This window comes from Festucalex cinctus, chromosome 1, assembly GCF_051991245.1.
Source record: "Festucalex cinctus isolate MCC-2025b chromosome 1, RoL_Fcin_1.0, whole genome shotgun sequence".
Classification (NCBI taxonomy): Eukaryota; Metazoa; Chordata; class Actinopteri; order Syngnathiformes; family Syngnathidae; genus Festucalex; species Festucalex cinctus.
Genome location: NC_135411.1, coordinates 45,165,051 through 45,183,077, shown reverse-complemented (window position 1 = coordinate 45,183,077; position 18,027 = coordinate 45,165,051). Strand labels below are relative to the sequence as shown.

Here is an 18,027-nt window from a genome sequence, read left to right as displayed (position 1 = left end):
ATAGTCTGTGCAATGAGGGAATGAAGCCAGCATTACTTTACAGGATTCCACTCCATTAAAATCTACAAAAATGTAAATTGATTCATGCAGTTACTTGAAAATAAGAAAATAAACCGTAAACAGAAACAGCATGTAAAGAACACAGAATCTGTATTTTTAAAGAAAGAGCGAAAAAAAAAAATCCCATTATAGGATACAAATGGATGAAAGGGCAAGGAAACCTTGAAAAGTGTCAGGAAGATTGCTGATTTAACTATGCGTGAACAAGCAGGACTGGATTGAGTTTATAAAGGGGTAAAACTAAACAAATGCATAACACCATTCTGAGAACTAGGATTCTGTTTCTAAGCCTCCCGTCAACACTAAAAACTACAAAAACAATCATTTACAAATATTTATGCCAACACTGGACATTTCTTTGGCGGGATACATTACCTAGCTCTGTGCAGTAAGAATTTTGTTATTACCAAAAATACAAACAAGAAAAGTGAACTCAATTTCTTTATTTTCAGATGAATAATTATGATACAAAAAAAGTTCAACCAAAATGAAAATTATAGTTCAATTTCATTCTAAAAATACCTTTTTTTTTTCTTTTTTTTTTAATAAATCTTTTTGACTTGTTGTCATCTCTAACCTTCTACTGCTTTTTCCCCCAAACTATTTCCATCTTCTGCACATGTGCCTTGGATGACTTGGAGAAGGTGCTCTTGACGATGTTGAGAGGTGCTGTCTTGCCGCTGAGGTAGACCTTATTGAAGGAGGTGGGAAGCCATGTCTGTTCCTCTCCACTTTCATCCACTTCTTCCTTTTTCATCAGAGCGCACGAGTAGGCAAATATGTATCCTGTCATAAAGGCATCGAACCCAGCTCGGTGCGTGCCCGACTCCGCCTTGTTTTCATTTTTTACAGTGGCCATTTCAGTGTTTGTGGACTCCCATAATTCTTTCCCCTCACTATCTGTTTTCATCTTTTCACCTTCATTCAGTTGAGTGTTTGAATTACTGTCTATCAAATGTGCACTTTCCAAACACTCTGCAGTCACCCCTTCATGACCCTCCTCGGGTTTCAATTCCAAACGGGAAATTTTGTTTTGGGGAGTGCCTTCCAAATTTGAAGAGTCTTCCTCTACCGCTCCTTCCCTCTTTTTCTTCTTTTGACGCTTCCTCTTTTTTCGCTTGTCATCCTTTGATTTATCATCTTGGAGAATGATGAGGTCAGTGTCGTGGGACAAAGGACACTTGGTGCCTTTTGAACACCAACCAAACGCCTGCCAAACAAACCAATAGGGAAAATTTTAGGACAGGATAGCTGAGGCCATGACAGATGAATTTCTTGACAACAACAAAAAAGTCATAAGAATTATAATTATATGGGTTTATACACCTTGTGGTGGTGACCAAACATTGTCTTTTGTCCTGACTGGTCACTGTTTTGAGCAACCGATAATAAAAGTTTCCCATATGATGATGACAGAACAGGATATGTATTTTTTTGTTTGTTTTGTTTTTTAGCAACTAAATTTCATTTCATACTTGAGTATAAAACTTCAATGAGAAAGGATTATTTAAAAAAAATGTCATCATCTGTTTTTTGCATAGTTGACGTTAAAATGTCATACCTGAGAACTCTGCAGTTGTTTTAGTAACTAGTGAAATGTACAACTATACTTTTCACAGACCGCAAAAATGCTACTGTACATAACTGAATAATTACAAAAGACAGGGACTTAAAACAGATATCGGTAATATATTATACAACAAGATAATAAATTGAATGACAAGACCTAACTTGCTCTAAGAGCAAAGTGCACAATTTTCATTTCTGAGCTGGATTGACCATCACTGGGTCAATTCTAGTCTCCCTCAAAGTTCGTTAGTAAGAGGCGTTAGGGCTTACTTAACCTTATTTACAATTTCATATGTACCCTTGGATGAAATAGGAAACTTAGACTTAAACTTACTCAACTCAACTCAAGTTTATTTATATAGCACTTTCAAACAGCCTGAACTGTCACAAAGCGCTTTACTTAGACTTGACTTTATTGATCCCTTTGGGATGGCTCCTTCTGGGAAATTTACATACAAAAAGAGAAAAGAGAAAATACAGGAAAGGAGGTTTAATACGTTAAAAGAGCTAAAAAAAAAACAACAACAACAAAAAAACAGAAGAGCTACTGGAGAGGCAGCCGTCTCCACAGCGCCTTTGAAGAAAAAAAAAATGTCAGCGAAAGAAATCACATGCTATAGAAAGAGGATGTATGCTATAATAAAGACAACAATGGGGATATATTCAAAGAAAAGCCTCACTCTCATTCACTTGAATGATGCAGCGAGGAGTGTGCTGCTTATGTACATTTTTATCACAAGCTTTCCATTTCATCCACAGCTGCATATGAGATCGTCAATATGGTGCTCTACTTGGTGATCGACAGGCGGCCAGCCCAAGATTCGACCCATCTTGCACCCAAAATCAGATGCTAAACGCTCCTAATGCCTGTCATATTGATGCTAAAGATGGGTGGATTGTCCTCCAAAGATGGCAGACCTTACAATCCCACCATTGACAGAAATAAAAGTTGGGGCGTTTTATAAGTCTATCATAAGCTTTGAATGAGGAATGAACGTGTTTAATGGTGTCATATTGTGTACAATCTGTATGTATTTAACTAGTATATAACTTCATGGACTAAAATAAATGTGATCAAAGTTTAGGTGAAACTAACCGAAAAGGATTGGCAGATGTCAGCCTGCACCAAATGATTGAGCCCAATTGGGCAGATTCTGTAGTCCACATAGGAGGATATGGCACCAGCGTACTGACAGAATTCCAGGTAGAGATGACGACCAGTCCCACCAGAGGCTTCATTTCGACTGTTATCCAACTTACTAGAAGGAGCAGCGAAACACGGACAAGCAGTACAATAAGCAGAACAATTAGATCATCCTTTTAATTTCTTTCTCAGAGCAAGATTATATTAGAATTTGTATGCAAAGTAAGAAAATACACACCATTTCTTATAGGCGTACTCAAGATATGAGGCACTGAAGCGAAGATCAAACTCGGTGACATATTTAGTGTCAAAGATGCCTGCAGGAAACATCTCAGAGAGGTCGGCTGTGAAGGTGGCTAAACGATCCGGTAGATGCGCATAGAAATTCTAAAATAAATAACATAAAATGTTTAAAAAAAAAAAATCCTCACTTTCACTTTTAATTGAAGGTGGTGTGAAAAAACATGAATGGATGAACTTGTGAATGTAAACATCCTACCTGGTAGAGAAAGGCCATATCAATGAGGCCATTGTGGAGCACCAGAGGTTTTCTTGCGCGTAGTAGCTCAGTAAATAACGCCCGAATATGAACACCCTGGCTGTCTGATCCTCCCTTGCAAAACAGAGAAAGATGGAAAACCTCAAAACTAAGTTTTGTTTATTTTAGTGTATGGTCCTGCATGCAATATTTATCAATAAGTTATCTGATGAGCAATACAACAACATGAGAGGTCCTTGCCTATGCTAGTCCAGTCCATGATGACTACATCACAGGATACGTTCGCTATTTTTTTTTTTCCATTATTTTTAATGTAGTCATGCAGTATGGTTTAACAGACATAGAGAAAAGATTAAAGAAAACAAAGAAAAGTGGGACAACAGCAAACCAAGAACAACAAATCTTTTTCAACAATAGGCAGATTATTCAGAAATGTCGACCCATTATCCACAACAAGTCCGCCAGACACGCCAAGGAAATACATGTGATATGATCTGATGAAAGCAAGGTTCACCACAATTTCGTTTGGCTCCATAGCATGAATGACAGCAAGATGATAGGTGAGAAAAGTTACGTTGTGAAAATGTAACAGGCTCAAATGGGATCATTACCTTATCATTACCCTTGTGATATGGGATCCCTTCTGCGTACTGCTTATTGAAGTCGAAGCCGTGTTGTACGAGGAACTGGACTGACTGGGGCTCTATGGTGTACTCCTCAGAACACAGTAACGTGAGGTTATACACCTGGACCAGGTACGTGTCTGCAGCCTGAATAAAAAGTGAGGGCAGATTTGAAAGTTTGATCATAACTGAAAAGATCCATCCAGCTGAGAAACAAAAGAAAATATGTAATCTTGATGCACCTTATTGCTCAACTTCTTGTAACAGGCAATTCCCAAGGAGAGGATGGAGCGAGAGCGGGCTGCATGACAAATTGCTTTGTACCTGTCTTCTATAGACCTGAACCAAAATATTCATGACAGCGCATTAACGAAGGCAACAAAAACAAGCTTCTAATAATAATTAAGTCCAGGTGAAAGGGGGAAGGTTTGGTTAGTAGATTTTTACTCACGCTGCAAGCAGCGATGTTCTATTTCCAAGGCCACTCAACTCCTACAACAATAATTTGCAATAATTAGGGGCTATTTATTTACTCTTAGTACCCACGTCACAAAAAATAAAATCTTATTTTAGATCATGCACTATTGTTGTAATTATTCATGTACCGTATCAACTGCAACGAAGGAAGATGTTTTAATGGCCACCACCATAGCAGGCCAAAGTTCTTTGAAATTGCCACTCTGAACGTCAATAACAGGAACGATAAATGAGGATGACATTTTGGATTTTAGCCTGTTACAGTACGCTGACGAGAGCGAAAACGCACGTGGTAGTGCGTCAAATGCACATTTCCTTGCGTTAGTTGAGCAAAATATCAACTGTTTTCATTCTAAGATGCTTTCCGATTTAAACAATAACCTAACATATTCATACTACAATAGCAACTGTTTATACAGGTTTAAGAACCACTTAGCGTCGACTGAGGTAAACACGTCCACATAGTGCTCTCAAAGTGGTCCTTTCATGTCATATGCGTAGTGAGTTGACCATACGCCTGTTTTACCGGCAGTGACTTATTCACAAATACTATCAATGTAATTTCTTACACATCACAGATAATATATCGCATTTTTGTATTATACATTTTATACTCTTCATCTCTTAATTAGATGCGTTTCCATGGTTTTTATTTTAGATTTTTGCTTCAGGCGATTGATGAGGACGCAAAAATTACGTCACCAGCCAAACTAGAAAAGCGGAGATCGCCATTTTGGCTCAAACAAAGTCAGGGATATTTAGTTGGATATGAACGTTTTGTATTTATAGGTTTAATACGGTACAAATAATTTATCGAGCGACCTCGTAATGTGAGCAAGCTAGCACGTAGAGCAGAAACCTTTTTTTTCTGCGATGAAAATGTGAAATTTTATTTTACAAAGTAATGATTACATCTGCGGATCTCAGCTTGTTTGTCAGCAAAACAAATAAAAAATAACAACATTGACGCTGGTGTTTTTTCCCTGTGCGCAATGGGTGGTTGCTCAGCACCTAACTGTTCCAATTCAACCAGCATAGGGAAACAGTTGTACAGATTCCCCAAAGATCCTGTCAGGAAGAAGAAATGGGTTGTGAATTGCCGACGCGACTTTGAACCAACTCCACACTCGAGATTGTGTCAAGTGAGTGCAGTGTCTTTCAGTCTCTCGGTGAAAAAAAAACAAAAAAAAACGCTGACATATTGTAGCCGGTAATTGTGGAGGAGGAGTGTTTTTAAACAAACAAAAAGTTTATTCTGTAATCTGATGAGGTTCATCTGCCCCATGTGCACGTGTCTTGTTGATGAGTGTCTGTTTTTTCTTTATTTACCGGCAACCCTTTATCTTTGTATTCACTTTTGTGGCACATTTTTTTGGTACTAATATTATTCACATGATTTCTGCATAATCCTCTCAATAATCTAGGACCATTTTGAGCAGAGTCAATTTGAGGAGCTGGCGAAGTCTCCAGCTGGAGGAAAGAAACTGAAGCCCAATGCTATCCCAACTATCTTCACCACTGGGGACCCTCCATACCCAGCAGTTACTACACCTTTCATTATGCTGCCCTTGAAACCTGAGCTAGGTAAATGCTACTCTACCCTGCTCTACATCTACCGCTACATTTCAATATTTTATCTTTCGATCATGGCAAAATGTGAGTATTATAATTCTAACATGTTTTGTGTGATCTGAGAGCATATTGTTTTCTGTAAATGCTTAGCCTATAGGAGGATCCTTTATTGACATTTTTAGCGCATGCGCGGATGGCTGTGTGGCAGAAAACAATGGCGGACTATATATATATATATATATATATATATATATATATATATATATAAATTTATTTATTTATTTTTATTTTTTTTATGGTGGACTGTATAGAAACACCATACACGAAGAAAGTTGGCGGGCGAATCGCTGTTATTTAAGCACGTTAACGGCCGAAGGGTGGAGGAGGTTTATGGAGATGCATTGGCGACAATTTTAAATTAAATTTTATATATCATATGAGACGTGGGATTATGAAAAAATGTGGTCCGACTCACCTATTTCCTCATCACACATCTGCTTTGGGGACAAATTGCTCTTTAATACAAAGCCCTGTGCAAAACTGGGTAATTATTCTTCATTGAAGTGTACATCCGTGCATGCTATCAGTCGCGCCGGGAGTGACGTCATGCAACCGACAAATTCGCCCTTCGGAGGTCCCAGCCTTGTAAATTTGGACACAGGCAGACTATCAATTACATTTAAGTTTGTGGAACGTCACTCCAAACCAACCCCTCAAAACAATCAACATGCAGTCAACAATCAATAGTTCCATGGGGGAATTATGTCAACAGGCACCACAGCTTTTTCTTGCTTTAGTTTGGGAAATGCAGTGACTTTAGTAAAGTGAGACTTGTCCTGTGTGTGAGAATTTCAATGGCATGTGGTCTAGTTTTAACAAATGAATATCAGAGCTGACAAAATTCTTCTTTTCAAATCCAGTCTTGGAGAAACATGCAGTTATTCTACGTAGCATACTAGCATTGTAGCATCTTTAATGGAGCTGTCAGGATGGAACTTATAACTAGATGCTGCATATACACAAGGAGTGAGAACGGCAGGTATCAAAACCGATGCAGAATGCATTATTTATTCGGAGAAGATGAACATGTGGACACTCAAGTATAGAACTAAGCACTCCCCCCCTGCCCCACTTCTCATTTATAGAAATCCATAACACAATTCTGATATGCCTTTTGATCCTCTGTTCGTAACGCTGGACAGCTTTCTCATTAGCCTTCACGTTTAGCGATCCAGGATAGCCCATTTCAAGACGAGGAACAAGTCAAGGTGGCTATTGATCATGCTTGGGAACACCTGAAAAAGAGCGCAAAACAATATGACTCAGCGGATTTTATAATGCACAAACTCGATTATTATAATTATTTAATTCTATCCAAATATATAGTCACAAGTACTTACCGGCAATAAAGTGAGCGTTAGAAACCCGTCAGCATCAGATGGAATCCGGGCTTTGAGCGTGAAGTTATAACCTGTCCTCCCTGCTTGCAGCCATTTCTTTCCCTTTTCCCTTTCGGTGCGAATGCAAGGAAAAAAAAATATACTTTTTTTTTTTTTTATCAGGCCCCAGACATGCCGTATACTTTATAGCACAAGAATTAACCATCTGCTTCTCTTAATCCTCCTCCAAATGTGCAAAAGCATCGAACTCCATGCAAAACACGTTGGTTCTTGCCACCCATTTCCCATGATGCAACGCGCGAAGCATAAACGATACGTCACACAGGATCCTCCTATATCTTCTGGTTTCAGTGTAAAAATGCTATTGAGCACATAAAACAGAAAAAAGTGTGACTCTTGGTATTATTACCAGAAAGCGACGTTTTGAGGCGCCACATAAACTGCATTAAAGTTTGGATTGGACCACAAATAATGTGGCGAGATTGTCAAAAAAGACCACTGTAGCCACAGTATATTTTAATAATATAAAGAGAGGAAGTTCGCAAGATAAAAAGTGAAGCCAGTGGATATTTGAGAGGCTATTGACAAATTTAACAATGATCACCCCATTCATTGACTGCGCTTGTGCATTGCAGCAACAGAAATGTCAAGCTTCCCTTTTTAGCCACCGGTACATAAACATTTCAAGATTAAAAAAAAAAAAAAAAATTACCATAGCATGAGATGTTACCTCGCCGTTTACCTAAGATTCAAATTTAGAATTACATCACAACTAGTTGCACATGGCCACTCATGAAAACAAGTGACTATAGAGTAGTTGTTGTGTTCTGTCTGTAGTGGAGAAGGAGTTGAATGTTGGTGACCATGGCTACGCCAGACGCACTCCTCTGCTCGGCCTGGAAGAGGACGATGGAGAGAGGACAGCAATGGACCAGCAGCCCTGCACACAATGTTACATTCTCAAAAAACAGCTAGAGAAAGAAATGCAGCACACCATGAGACTACAAAAGGAGGTAAGAAAGTGCTTCAATTAGGGGCTACTTGTACAGTGGCTATAAAAAGTCGACACACCCCTTTTATATTGCCAGGACCTAGGTAATTCATTTTTCTCCACCATTCATGTGACCTATAACCTTGTCATCCCTCAATTTTGAAAAAAGGAAAAAAAAAATCCTTCCAAGAAGGGAAGTTAAAAAGTAAACAACTGAAATTGTGTTTTAAACATCCTGATAACTGGCAGTTATGTACTGACTGATCTAAGATGAGTATGAATAGAATTGTGTGATTCTGAATCTGAACATAACCGCATCTCCAGTTATAAAATGGTGTGCACACTTCTGCAACCAGATTATAGCAGTTATTTGTATGTAAGGGTTGTAGGTCACATTATTGGCAATAATGACGGTCACGAAGACTATCATGTTTTTACAGTCTTGCTTTGTCTATGTCAGGCAGAGGAGATGAAGAAACGTCTCTACAGGCTCGACCGGATTGAGAAGGGACTCCAGAACTTTCTGTACGAGGACCAGATCCGTGCTCTGTCTTTGACCAAGCGGTCTCGCCGAGCCGTATGGTCTCCGGAGACGATCCTCAAGGCCCGAAAGATTCGAAGTGCAGTGGGCACCAAAGGTTACGAGTACCTGAGAGAGCTGGGGTACCCGTTACCCTCCTACCGGACTCTCTGTAACCGTCTAGAAACCAAGATCATGGTAACGACTGATATGAGCTGCGAGGAGCTGGCAGAACTGGGCCTTGGACTCATGGCCACCTGCGACAGCCCAACAGAAGATGTTGGCGACAATGATGAGGAAGACCTTCTTGGTGTCTTGTCCTGATCTGTGCCCTTTACTTGACTCCTTAACTATGAGAGATCTCATCAAGTGAAGGCTTTGTTTGACACTATTTTTGCGTTGCACCATTGCACCATGGCTGCCCTTTACTGAGACGCAGGAGCATGCAGTTAACACAGGTTTATGCAAAAGAGCACGCTGAGGAAATTAATATGCATCAGAATGATCCATGTGACCACTAGCAGACCAAACACAAACTTTTTTTTTTTTTCTTTCCATGTTACGACTTGTGTCGAAAACCAAAAGAACCCTGAATAAGCACAACATGTTTGTTAGAACTGAATTGTGTACACTGTACACAGTCCAATAGAAAGCACTCAATGGACCGCAGTAATGCAGAAAGTATCACATAATTATATTATTGTGTCAGGCAGTAAGAAAAGTTCAACAAATCCTGCAATAGTATAAGCATGAAGCATGTTTACACATTTTTCTTATGGGTAAAATGTTATGATATGTTTTTTTCCCCCATAAATCATAATTACAAGAAATGCAGTTCTGAATGATGAAGTGTAGCACCAAAAATTATGCTCAAGAACAACATGCTGCACATAAGAATGCGGGTTCAACTATGACTTGAAATAATGTTGACGTACAGACAATAGTAAGTACAGTGCACAGACTAAAGATGTAAAAGTGCAAGACGTATGTACATGTATGCAGTACATATACTGTACCATAAGGTTCATAAATACAGGGACATTGACACACTTCTCATCTTTTTTGACTCTAAGCACCACAACAATGGATTTGAAATGAAACCAAGATCTAATTTGAGGATAGCTATGTTCATCCAAATCAGGCGCACAAATTACAACAGTTTGTATGTGCCTCCCACTTGTAAGGGATCAAATGTACCGTAGCCAGGTGTGTATTATTCCTTCATTATCCCATTTAGGGGGAACAGATAAAAAAGGTCAGGAGTTCATTTAATTTGCAAGTGTGCTTTTTGCATTTGGAATTTGTCGCCATCAACTTTCAATAGCAGATCCACAGGCCTGTCACTATCAGTGAATCAAGCCATCATCAGGCAGGGGAAATAAATCATCAGGATCAACTGTTTGAAACATTCTCAACAAGAAAGGCCACAACAGTAAAGGGAAAACAACTGTGGTGAATGATTGAAAAATTATTTTCTTGCTGAGGTAAAAACCCCTTCACATCGGTTGGCCAGATCAAGAACACTCTGAAAGCAGGTGACACATCACCAAGATGTAGAAGCCTCAAAAACAGGAAAGTTCCATAAGAACATACCACCTCATCAATGAAGCATGGTGGTAGTTAGTGTCATGTCATGGCCGTGTGGCTACCAATAGAACTGGTTCCCTTGTTTTTATTGATGTGACTGCTGGTAAAATCAGTTGGATGAAATCTAAAGTGTTTTGGGCAATCTTTTGTGCTCATAAATGCTTCAGAGTTCATTGGAAGACGTTTCACAGTCCAGATGGACAATGACCTGAAGCGGTCAGAGGTTTTTAAGACATTTAATGAAGTGTTACACAATAACAGGTATTATTAAACAAACAAAAAAAATTCCTTTCACAGGGTTTGTTGTTTTGGTCATCTGGCAACTGTCATTGATTTTGGCTTCATTCTTCGTTCCAAAGATCACATTGTGTGAGTTTTGAGTCACATGGAGTTTGCATCAACCTCCACACAGTCATAGTCCAAAGTTGGATTTGCGTACATCATGTAGAGCAGTGGTTCTCAACTGTTGTCGCCCTGGGACCCACATTTTACTTTTGTTGCATAGTCGCGACAGTTTTAAAGACATTAAGAGCAATAATGAACATGTTTTGTTTAAAAATAGCCTCTGAAAATAAGTTATTGTTTAAAAACAGTTAATGTATTAAGTAAATTCATCTTTAGTTATCCTCACTCATTACTTTCTTATTGTGCCAGCCTGCCACGTATCCATCACATATAATCCAAGCTCAAGGTGAGAATGAGAATGAGTTGTTTTGAAGTGTTACTATTAGTGTTGTTCCGATACCATTTTTTGGCCCCAGATACCGATACCCAGTTTTGCAGTATCGGCCGATACCATACCGATACTTAAGTTTGTTTGTTTTTTCCTCCACAAGAAAAAGCTGCCCTGCTATTGATTCAGAGCATTCAAGGGCCAATAGGAAATCTTAGATCGGCATGTAGTGAACATGTGACATGCCAGTGAATGTCGTGCATGAGCAAGACACAAGATGCTTCATCCAAAATCCTATAGTAGCGTTGGAATTAATAGTATCGGCATGTTACTTGTGAGTAGTCACCGATACCACTGTTTTAATGCAGTATCGGCACCTCTGCCGATACCAGTATCGGTATCGGAACAACACTAGTTACTATACACAAGCTACTTTTAAACTTTCTGAAAGTTAAGAAAGTGGCATGGACCTTGTACCATCTAAAACACTTTAAGTACACACGTGTCACGCTGTTTGTGGACAGTGTTTTACTCCACCTCTTTGTTTGATTTGGGGGAAGAGTCCAGCCCAGAATCTTCAAAAACAGCAGGTGTCGGTATCTCTTTAGGTCAAAAGGACAGAAAGGAACAGAGGTGAGCTGTTATGGTTGGGACTTTAACAATTATATATTAGATTTATTTTGTAAATGTCAATCTGACGGTTCATCATATCGATTTACATTATTATTATCGTTATTATTATTACTGTTTCTATTGTTTATCCATTGCAGTCAGACCAACCAAATGCATGATTTTAGCTACTGTTATAGTGATATGAATGAATGTGCTTTTTCAGGTGGGTCTGTTTCAACATCCAGGGGGGACAATGTTCTCTCACCTATTGCTATGGACATGTGCAGCTTTGCCAGGTCTGCTGTTGGCCTCGCAAGCCAGTCTATTGGTCGAGGGGGCGGACGCAGGCACCAGGATCTGTAAGCCTGCCCCCTACTGGGACATCAAAGGACAGGCACCCATGCAGGCATTGCTCGGAAATGTGGTGGCGGTGGCGCTGCTGAAGGCGAGCTGAAATTTTTGTCTCACTCAGGCCTCCAAGTAAGAAAACCCATTAATATTCAGCATGGCAGTGGTGGTGAGAGTGATTTAGATCAGACTCCAAATGAATGACCATGTCGTTCTTCTGTGTCCATCCTGAGAATCAAAGGCCTGCGTGACAAGCTGCACCGCAGCAACCTGACGGAGGTTTCCTTCATGATAGTTAATGAGCGAGACCCTCTCTCCAGAGCAATGTACTGGGAGCTGAAGAGAAAAGCTCCTCCTGAAGTTCCAGTTTACCAGCAGACTCCCTTTCAAAATGACGTGTGGGAGGTGCTGCAGGGTGACAAAGATGACTTCTTAATCTATGACAGGTACGTAACTCAGCCTCCTCTTCAGATATAAGACATTATTTCACCAGACTACACCATTAAAACACATGAAATATTCTTACGTGGTGCTTGGCTTCTCAGCAGTGGGCAACGCCAAATGTCAAAGGTCATTCTTTTGTCTTCTGATCCAGGTGTGGTCTCCTCACATTCCATATAGTGCTTCCGTACAGCTTCTTGCACTACCCCTATGTTGAGGCTGCCATCAGAGCTACTTATCATAAAAACATCTGCAACTGCTCTGTGAGTAATCACATGTACATAAATGTGGAATTTGTGTCACACGAACTACAACACATTTTTCAGTGTCATACTGTGGTCATTTAAAATATTTAATTGTGACGTCTTCATTTTAGCTAAGTATCATAAAATGAAATCAGCCGGCTTCAACATTATGATCTCTTTTGAAACCTGATGAGAGCCAGTCTAGTTCAAAAGTCAAAATCCTCTAGTTGTTCTTACTCCATATTTCCTGCATGGTTGGTTGTTCAGTTGCAGTCTTGATGTGCATCAGCACGCTACCTACTTGGGCATTCCACTCTCGTTGAATGATGTTATGGCAATAAGCCTTTAACGGACCGTAGAAATCCTCTATCTCTTCATCTGTACGTTCTGACGTGGATGCATGTGATAGGAATTTGTATACTTATCATCCTGCTACTGAAAGCTCAACATTCCATCACTGATCTTGTACTGTCTTTGTGTACCATACACCACACTGCTGTTTGTCTTTCTTTTCAATGTACCAGATTTTGTGTCCCTCATCAGATGTTAGTCCTCTTTTACTGTGCCATCTGACTTCTGCGAGGTCAACCACATTCCACTTTTATCTTTTCTATCTCTTGTGTGAGTTCTTTCAGCTTTCCACTGACGGACATTCCATGTAACGATTGTAATGGTTGCATGAACTAGTGTCATTTTATGTTTTCCTCGAGCATACTTATCCCATATGTGGCCATACGTGCCGGTTTTGAGCCTTGTGTCCCGAGACCCGGCGAATTTTGCAAATCCCGTTGTTTTTTGACCATTTCATGCAGGTCCCATGCCAGCCGCTCATTTTCTGCCATGTCTATGTCAGTCACACATTTGCCATAGCAATTAACCCTTTAAAAGTTCATTTAAAGAGATACTTTACTTATTTAGCCATTTTTGTCAGTCAACATTAATATTTTGCCTATAATAAATGTGATCTTTTCATTATTTTTCACGTACAATTAGTATCTTTAAAAACACATTTTGCACCTTGCTGTCGACTGAAAATGACATCACAAGGGCCCAGGTAACCAATCACAGCTCAGCTTGTAAATTTCACATGACCAAACCTAGAAAACAGGTGAGCTGTGATTGGTTACCTGAGCCCTTGTGATGTCATTTTCAGTCGACAGCAAGTTGCAAAATGTGTTTTTAAAGGTACTAATTGTACATGAAAAATAATGAAAGAATCAAATTAATTATAGACAAAATATTAACTTTTATTGCTATAATGGGCTAAATAAGTGAAGTAGTTAAATTGCTTCCTTTCACATTCCATTTGCGTAACTCATTCTCATCCGGATCTACTCGCTAGCACATCGGAATGTGAACTACTTCCTGCTTTCCTATCTAACCAATAAAAATCATGGTAAATGTAGGCCAACTATCTTAATGTGGCTGAGCAGGGTTGTATAATTGGGAGTGCATCGACTTGTTTAGCGCTGGTGAACTGTCTGTCAACCAAGATAGCATTTAGCATTAGCTAATGTAATAGCATTACAAGATTGCACCCAGGCACATGTAACTAGTGTTGTTCTGACACCGTTTTTTGGCCCCCGATACCGATTCCGATACCCAACTTTGCAGTATCGGCCAATACCGATACCATACCAATACTTAAGGGCTTTTTTTCCTCAACATGAAAAAGCTGTCCTGCGATTGGTTCAGAGCATTCAAGGGCCAATAGTATATCTTAGATCGGCATGCAGTGAACATGTCACATATCAGTGAATGTTGTGCACGAGCAAGACACAAGATGCTGCATCCAAAATCCTATATTAGCATTGGAATGAATGGTATCGGCATTTTACTTGTGAGTACTCACCGATATCGATGCCACTGTTTTAATGCAGTATCGGCGCCTCTGCCGATACCAGTATCGGTATCGGAACAACACTACATGTAACCTGTATTTTTATTTTATTTTTTTTTATCTTCCCCAGGCTAACTTTACAAGAGTGAATGGCACCATCACAAACAATGATACGATGCCAATTAACATCCACAATGCCACAGCTACACCCAAACAACAAATGGATGCAGAGAATTCCACAATGACATATCAGATATATATCAGCCACCATCATGACCATCATCATCATCATCATCATCATCATCTTCCTCATGGCCACCGTAATCAGTCACATCATCAGCAGGACCATAATAGAACTGGAAGCCTCAGCCATCGCCATCAACACCATCATCATCATCACGTTCACTCTCATCAGCCCTCGAACCACAGCCTTCATACTTTAAATGATAATTAGGATAACAATTTAGTTCACATTTGTTTTAGTTGGGTTTGATTATTGGGCATATATCTTCAGCAATCGTAGCAAATAAAAAAGAAAAAAAAATAATCTTGGATGCTGTGAAGCATTAAACAGATTGTGCTGTCTCTGCTCGTATCTTTGCTCTGTGTGTGGAAACACTTGCTTCCATTCCTCCTGCGTGCTCCTATTAATGAAGTCTACAGTTGAGAACCTGCCTACAGGGAGCTGCAGATGGATACGTGAGGAGAGACACTTTGGAATGGCAGCGACTGTTTCTCAGACAGAACCAGAGGATACGGTGCATTGATGATGAGCACAACTCAGTCTAATGTTTTAAGCTTCTGTCTGTCATGTACTTCATTCATTTGAAATTACTTAAAGTAGGCTAATGCTGACCCCGTGACCCTTGTGAGGAATAAGCGGTCAAGAAAATGTATGGAAGGCTAATGCTGACATTTAGTTTAATAACACACAAGCAGTTGCAATGTTTTTGGTGTGGTACTTCTTTTAAATATTGTTGCATTGGGGTTTCAAAACCTTAACAGAACCTGGGAGATGAGATGATGTGTTTTAATTTTTATGAGACTTATTCATTTCAAGTTTCTGAGGGAAATTATTAGATGTTATAACTAAAGTGCAGCATATGAAAACATTCATATCATTGTTTGGGTTATGTACATTCTAGTCTTGATGAAAAGATATCATTTTTCTGTCACTATTTTTGACATTTTACCTCTTCATCTTGATTATTAATCTGTTTTTTCTTCTTTGAAGGATCTCGTACATTGATTGATTGATTGGGTTTTATTGAACATATGAACACATCACAAGAAGAAAATACAAGCTGTAGTTAAAAAAAAGAAAAGGAAAAGAAATTGTCAACAGTATCATAATTTACATGTTCAAAAGGAGTAGGAAGAAGTACAAAAACGTATCTAATCCTACTCCCTAATACTTCTATCATAATAATATACTAATTGTTCTTACGAACATAAAAGTTAAACAATAGAAAATAAACAAAACATGTTTATCTTAAGTGCAGATATATTAGTATGAGTTATACGTCCTTATCCATTACATATACGCAAAGAAGAGAGGGCGAAAGTAAAGCCAATTCCCAAACATTAAGTATTGAACATATGTGGGCGCACATGCCCATACATGCACATAATAAGTACATAAACATATAAACATACATACACACACAAATTTATTTACATTTATACCTGATTTACAAATTTTTTAAGCCTCTTTTTAAATACAGTAATTGATTCACATTTTTTCAGTTCAATTTCATAACTGTCTCACAAATTAACCCCTTTAACGGAAACACACATTTGCTTTATGTTTGTTCTTATAATTGATTTTTTAAAGTCACTTGTGCGCCGTAACCCATAGCAACAGCCCTCTTTTATTTTGAATAACTTCTGAATACTGTGGCAAAGTTGGTTATTGTAGACTTTGTACATTATTTGAGCTGTTTTTAATTCGACAAGTTCATAGAATTTGAGAGTATTTAATTTAATGAATAACAGATTTGTTGGTTCTATATAATACATCAATCCATCCATTTTCTTAACCGCTTGCTCCTCACAAGGGTCATTCACATATAATGTGAGTGATTAATTACTCATATGGCTTTTTGTCATTTAAAGAGAAATTGTGTGTTGGTTTTGTATGTATTTCCCCATATTTCAACACAATAAATCAGGTATGGCAATAATAATGTACAATATAATGTATACAAAGACTTCTTATTCAGGATATCCTTTTATACTAAGATACCTATAGTTTTAGATATTTTTTTAACATTTTCTACGTGTGATTTTCAGCACAATTTTGCATGAATTATAACACCAAGAAATTTCATTTCATTTACTCTTTCAATTTCAATTGAGTGGCTGTCTAATTAGTCTATTCCCAAAGATTATAAATGTTGTCTTGTCTAAATTCAATGATAATTTGTTTGTATCAAAACAGTTTTTTTTTTTTTATATTTCCACAGTACTCAGAAGCTGCCCCAGATTTATTCCAGAGCAATATCAAGCTGTGTTGTCAAGAAATAGAACTTTTTTTAAAAAAAATTTTTGGGATAGACAGCCTGAGGACTCGGGTTCGAGTCCACCAGGCTCCGGCCTTCCTGGGTGGAGTTTGCATGTTCTCCTCACGCCTGCATGGGTCTTCTCCGGGTACGCCGGTCTCCTCCCACATTCCAAAAACATGCATGGCAAGTTAATCGGGCGCGCCGAATTGTCCCTAGATGTGCTTGTGCGTGTGGATGGTTGTTCGTATAATTGGCTGGCAAACAATTCAGGGTGTACCCCGCCTACTTGCCCAAAGCCAGCTGAGAGGCTCCAGCACACCCTGCGACCCTTGGGAGGAGTAAGCGGTCAAGAAAATGGATGGATGGATGGATAGATGGATGGATGGATGCGTGGATGGATGCATGCATGCATGGATGGATGGATGAATGGATGGATACAGAGCACATGTCATTAATATATAATATGAATAATTTAAGGCCAAGCACAGACCCTGAAAGCTTTAATTCATTTAATTTAGCACTTCATTCAAAAGCGAATGTTCACAATAACTAAAACCGTTGTTTAACTCAACCAGACTACGGTTTCCAAAACATTTTCAGCTCAAGATAATAATAATAATAATAATAAAAAACGTGTATTGCTAAAGTCTTGATATACACATATAATTAAATAATATAATTAAATTAATGATACTTAAAGAGCCCAATTACCCAGTAAAAAGTGACTGGATCCAAAATAAGTCCTTAATTAAACGTCACATTCTTCTTCATCTTCTGCATAATCACATGAGATATACATTGCTTGAGCTGGACCAAAGTTTTGGCGTAGGTTTAAGTTTTGTTTTTGTTTTTTTAACAAAAGAATGAGGTGTGTATTGTCGTATAGTTAAAGTTAGAATCTCATAAACTGAATGATGCAAAA

At 38.7% G+C, this 18,027-nt stretch overlaps 3 protein-coding genes and 1 long non-coding RNA gene across 4 annotated transcripts; 2 read left to right on the top strand and 2 right to left on the bottom strand.

Moving 5' to 3' along the window:
• Positions 1–488: 488 nt before the first annotated feature.
• toe1 (target of EGR1, exonuclease) lies at positions 489–4,898 on the bottom strand. Its single transcript, XM_077537378.1, has 8 exons — positions 4,501–4,898; positions 4,347–4,387; positions 4,138–4,234; positions 3,884–4,042; positions 3,273–3,386; positions 3,012–3,160; positions 2,726–2,888; positions 489–1,270 (listed from the first exon to the last, which is right to left on the bottom strand). Exons 1-8 carry the CDS (start codon positions 4,612–4,614, stop codon positions 641–643), a joined length of 1,467 nt encoding a protein of 488 aa, XP_077393504.1. The 5' UTR covers positions 4,615–4,898; the 3' UTR covers positions 489–640.
• LOC144030802 (uncharacterized) lies at positions 4,353–9,904 on the top strand. Its single transcript, XM_077537403.1, has 4 exons — positions 4,353–5,514; positions 5,797–5,956; positions 8,182–8,357; positions 8,796–9,904. The coding sequence occupies exons 1-4, from the start codon at positions 5,365–5,367 to the stop codon at positions 9,177–9,179; spliced, it is 870 nt and encodes a 289-aa protein (XP_077393529.1). The 5' UTR covers positions 4,353–5,364; the 3' UTR covers positions 9,180–9,904.
• On the bottom strand, positions 6,987–13,071 carry LOC144030808 (uncharacterized). The gene is made up of 3 exons (XR_013287362.1): positions 12,602–13,071; positions 7,345–8,284; positions 6,987–7,239 (listed from the first exon to the last, which is right to left on the bottom strand). It is a non-coding gene; the product is annotated as an uncharacterized LOC144030808 (long non-coding RNA).
• selenop2 (selenoprotein P2) lies at positions 11,670–16,799 on the top strand. The gene is made up of 5 exons (XM_077537389.1): positions 11,670–11,748; positions 11,951–12,207; positions 12,309–12,521; positions 12,671–12,779; positions 14,732–16,799. The coding sequence occupies exons 2-5, from the start codon at positions 11,981–11,983 to the stop codon at positions 15,053–15,055; spliced, it is 873 nt and encodes a 290-aa protein (XP_077393515.1). The 5' UTR covers positions 11,670–11,748; positions 11,951–11,980; the 3' UTR covers positions 15,056–16,799.
• Positions 16,800–18,027: the final 1,228 nt, after the last annotated feature.

What these genes read in the sequence shown, in the direction of transcription:
- toe1 (XM_077537378.1), bottom strand. Translation starts at nt 4,614, where the DNA reads ATGTCATCCTCATTTATCGTTCCTGTTATTGACGTTCAGAGTGGCAAT. An exon ending in CCTTCGTTGCAGTTGATACG is followed by an intron (nt 4,388 to 4,500) that starts GTACATGAATAA and finishes TTATTGTTGTAG; the next exon opens with GAGTTGAGTGGCCTTGGAAA. An exon ending in ACATCTGCCAATCCTTTTCG is followed by an intron (nt 1,271 to 2,725) that starts GTTAGTTTCACC and finishes TTTGTTTGGCAG; the next exon opens with GCGTTTGGTTGGTGTTCAAA.
- LOC144030802 (XM_077537403.1), top strand. Translation starts at nt 5,365, where the DNA reads ATGGGTGGTTGCTCAGCACCTAACTGTTCCAATTCAACCAGCATAGGG. An exon ending in CACACTCGAGATTGTGTCAA is followed by an intron (nt 5,515 to 5,796) that starts GTGAGTGCAGTG and finishes TCAATAATCTAG; the next exon opens with GACCATTTTGAGCAGAGTCA. An exon ending in GCCCTTGAAACCTGAGCTAG is followed by an intron (nt 5,957 to 8,181) that starts GTAAATGCTACT and finishes TTCTGTCTGTAG; the next exon opens with TGGAGAAGGAGTTGAATGTT.